Consider the following 4,643-nt stretch of genomic DNA (forward strand, 5'->3'; position numbering starts at 1 on the left):
TTAAAAATATACGCATACGTAGGTGCTACAAATCAATGGGCTGATTTGTAGCACCGCAGTTCAGACAGAGATGGAATGCCAGCGCCCGCGCGAGAGAATGCGACGCGGGATCAACCGATTGAGGAATCTCTCGGCGTCGCGAGTGCGACGTTGCCAACTCTCGCGCACTCCCCGCCGCCGCCGCTCGCATCTGACAACAAGCAACGGTGCGTTTACGCCCAGCGCTACGAGGAGCTACGAACACGTAGCGGCAGCCTCTAGTGCTACAAGCGAAGCCGGTTATAGTAAGTTAAATTTACATATTTTTAGCGATGCTAGTACTCGAGCTATGTGCACGGTAGCTTATTGGCGCTGGGAAAGTGACGGTATTATTAAAGTAGCCTTTATTGCCAGCAAGTGCAAAGTGATGCCTGTAAAGGCATTGACAGTGCCCAGAGCCGAGTTACAAGCAGCTTTATTAGCGGCAAGGTTAGCTCACACTATAGGGAAGGAGCATAAATTGATTCCGGAGCGCCGACATTTTTGGTGCGACTCCACAACGGTTCTGTATTGGATTCGTAACAATACGCGCACCTATAAAACGTTCGAGGCGAACCGACTGGGTGAGATCGACGAGCTGTCTCGCGTAGACTAGTGGAGATACATACCTACTAAGTTAAACGTGGCTGACTTAGCTACGCGGGAAACTTTCGATCAATCTCTGCAAAGTGAGTGGTTCGCGGGCCCGAACTTTTTATACAATGACGAATCTTTATGGCCAAAAAATATTATTTGTCCACAGTCGGATACTACGATGTCGGAATGCGTTGCAATCGTACAGGAGACTTCAGTCGAGTCAGCTGTACCGGACCCAACACGATTTTCTGCTTGGCTTCGCTTGAAGCGGGCCGCGGCCGCGGTGCTGAAGTTTATCGACAAGTGTAAGGGACTTACAGGACAAGTTGACCTCAGCACCATGGAACGTGCGGAACGATTGCTGCTGCAGCACGCGCAGCTGGAATCCTTTAGTGAGGAACTCACCGCTATTAAAAATAACAAGCCATTGCACCGCAACAGTCGACTACTGTCTTTGTCACCGTTCTTAGACGAACACGGCTTGCTGCGGGTAGGCGGCAGTATCGACGCTGCGACAGATGTAGACCTCGAAGTGAAGAGGCCGGTGATAATGGACGGTCGGCATCCTGTGGCCAAGCTGATCGTTCGTCACTATCACGTGCAGGCAGCCCATGGGAACCAAGAGACCGTGGTCAACGAGGTGAAGCAGCGGTATTGGTTGTTGCGGCTAAGACCTACAGTTAAATCCGTAGCGTCAGGGTGCATGCTGTGTAGAATTCGCAAATGTAAGCCGCAAGTACCACGAATGGGTGACTTACCTAAAGCGCGAGTAGCGCACCATCAGCGTCCTTTTTCGTATTGTGGCCTGGACTTGTTTGGTCCGATGGAGGTCACTGTGGGCCGACGCCGGGAGAAAAGGTATGGAGTTTTATTTACTTGCCTTACAGTACGCGCTGTCCACATCGAGCTGGTCTCCTCCCTGACGTCGGACACGCTCATCATGGCGCTGAGGCGAATGGCAGCGAGGCGCGGCTGGCCGCGCCACCTATATTCGGACAACGGCACAAATCTGAGGGGCGCCGATACGGAGCTACGACGATCGGTTCAAGAACTGGACACTGAAAAACTAAAATGTCACGGTGTCAACAAAGGCATGGAATGGACTTTCATACCTCCTGCTAGCCCACATTGGGGTGGGGCGTGGGAAAGGCTCATACGTAAAGTTAAGACGTCACTTAAAGTCATCCTGAATGAACGAGCACCACGGGACGAGGTTTTAAACACACTCATGGCTGAGGTAGAAAACATAGTAAACAGCCGTCCCCTGATGCATGTCTCCGTCGAGTGTGGCGACGTCCAGTCTCTCACCCCAAATCACTTCCTTCTTGGCACGTCGTCGAACTTACCTGCTATCGGAACTTTCGACAACTCGGATCTGTACCTGCGCAAACATTGGCGTACGGCCCAAAAGTTGACCGATATGTACTGGCGGAGGTGGGTAAAAGAAATCTTACCTGATCTCATACCGAGAAGGAAATGGCAAGTGGAACAGAAGTCGCTGCAAGTAGGCGATCTCGTCCTCGTGGTTGACCCGAGTTCTCCTCGCAACATGTGGCCTAAGGGTCGGATCACACAGGTGTTCCCCGGCAAGGACGGCCGCACACGGCTTGTTGAGGTAAGTACCGGGACCGGGACATGGCGACGGTCTGCGGCCCGCGTCGCACCTATATCTGTAGTTAATGAGTGCTGAATCAGCACTAGGGTGGGGATTGTTAGCGACGCGCTCATTAATTAACATAATATAGTTTTAATTTTAGAAAATAAGGTACATTTAGTTTGTTTTCTTTGTATTCCACCTTGTTTTTTTTATGCCAACCGCGGCGAGGCAGTCCTCTGCTACTCGCGAGCCGTACCGCACGGCGTCAATTGTAAACCGCAATTTTTTTAAGTAAATTCGTTTTGCTGCAGTACAAGTGATTTTATTTCTAGCGCTAGTTCGTACAACCAGTAACAGCCTCCAAAACTTCAAACTGGAATATCTTAACCTTAAACCCAAAACAAAATTTGTTCAATTTCAAATCTATATTTTCATATATTTTTCATAATTTGTATGCGTTTGATACAAAATTATGTCGACAAAAATATAACCGCTCACGCGATGCGCTCATCCTACCGCAAAATGGCGGCTATTTGGTTTTGCAAATTAGAAAAGGATTCAGTTTAAATACAAGTCTTTAAAAATAAAAATAATTATTCTGCATTGCTAAATAAATACCCTCCGTACTACAACAAAAACATCTCAAATAAAATGCGTAAAAGTAATACACCGCAAATCCTGCACTTAAAAAGCACTAATGAAATTTTTGGTGTACTTGGGTAAATATGATAATATTCCATTTGAGTGGTTCTAACGTTTACCATGAAATCACTCCTTAAAGTATAGTTTATAAACATTTATATTCAGGGTAAACTTAAAAAACCCAACTTACGGTATGTTTTCAATAAATAAACACCGACATCATCAGCCCAAACAATAACACACATGATTTTCGTGACGTATTTTTGAAGTTGTTTATTTTTTTTAAATGACAGACCCAGGCATTAAAAACTTTATGGTTTGCTAGAGTAGTTACCGAAATAGCAATTAGTATTAGTTCTTTTACCTGTTATAACTTCGATATCCGATAAATCGGTATAAAATCATCACCGCCACCTCTAGGTGTGGTATGCTTCCAAAAACGCATGAATCGCGTGAGCGGTTATATGTGAGTTTGCCATTGTCCTTTTAAAAACAAAATAAGATGACAAGAACTCATATTTTGAATGGATAACGACGTCGTGTACCTACACAAAAAAGCCTCTGTAAATGGGGCGCCCTAAATGATTTGAGACAATTTTTATTTATTTAATATATATAAAAACATTACAGATTATGAGCCGTATTAATACGGGAAAACCTTGAATTCGAAGCGAGGTACAGTTTCACAATTTAAACAATATTACACTTTTAATTAAATTATTTAAAAAGAATTAACAATCATTCTTTAAGTTCACTATATACTCCAAGAACAGTATCTGGACATCGGTTACCGCGTAGGAAAGAATCGCTATTCTGCCCTTACAACAGGCATATAACATTTCGTTAGAGTTCGTCCAGGGAAGTACTGCCACCTTACCCTATTTCTGTCGCCAAGCAGTAATATGAGCATTACTGCGCTCGGGTTTGGAAGGTGAAATTACAGGCACATAGGACTCGTCAACTTATGTCTTAGGGTGACGGGCGTAGTGGTAGCGCCCCTCAGATCTTTGCAATTTAAAGTTCTTAGTGGCACTGCAACTGTTATGGACAGACGTGTAGCTTACCATCAGCCGCACGACTTGTTCGTCCCGTCACTTGGTATTATAAAAAAGAATAGATATAATGAAAAAGAAATGACTACCCTAAATTAACCCTAAAAATGTTATTTGAATATAATACGTCATGAGTTCCAGAACAATGGAATTACCATTAGGGTATGGTACAGAACACCCAAAACGAATTGAAAAGCTCATTCTGCCTCCGTGGCCGAACGGTTACCTGCCGCGCAGCGGTTCCAGGTTCGATTCCCGGGCCGGGAGAAATATTTGTATGACCTAGATTTATTTATCTCGTGAATTTGGGTGTAATTTGTGGCTGTCTATGTGTGTGTCCATGGCACCCGCGACACAGGGTTTCCCTAGTGCGGGGCTATGTTGAGTGTGTGCGTTATTATTCCCCAAATTGGTCCTCGGGAATCGAACCCGAGATCTCCTCATTCAGCGCTACAAACCGTTAGGCTACCGAAGTCGTCGAAAATGTTGAAAAAAAGCACAAAAACAAATCTACCTTAAAAAATTTAAAGTAGAACATTTTTATCGAGGACCGCGCTCAGGGGCTACGTGCCCTGGAGGCTGACAAAGTTTTTCCTCAGAATTGCTTAGAGTGTTAGATAGAATTTTTTAACTAGAAAAGTTCAAGAGTGAGCCGTGTCCATGGAACTTGTAAAGAACCTGAAGTATTGGTTTGTTTTAAATATATACATAATATATATATATATGTATATCGAAGT

At 44.6% G+C, this 4,643-nt stretch overlaps 1 protein-coding gene across 1 annotated transcript; it reads left to right on the forward strand.

Moving 5' to 3' along the window:
* The first annotated feature begins 793 nt into the window (after positions 1–793).
* LOC113238591 lies at positions 794–2,305 on the forward strand. Its single transcript, XM_026475420.1, has one exon. It carries the CDS (start codon positions 794–796, stop codon positions 2,303–2,305), a length of 1,512 nt encoding a protein of 503 aa, XP_026331205.1.
* The last annotated feature ends 2,338 nt before the right edge of the window (positions 2,306–4,643 follow it).

This window comes from Hyposmocoma kahamanoa, unplaced genomic scaffold (assembly GCF_003589595.1).
Source record: "Hyposmocoma kahamanoa isolate Upper Pololo Valley unplaced genomic scaffold, ASM358959v1 97, whole genome shotgun sequence".
NCBI lineage: Eukaryota > Metazoa > Arthropoda > Insecta > Lepidoptera > Cosmopterigidae > Hyposmocoma > Hyposmocoma kahamanoa.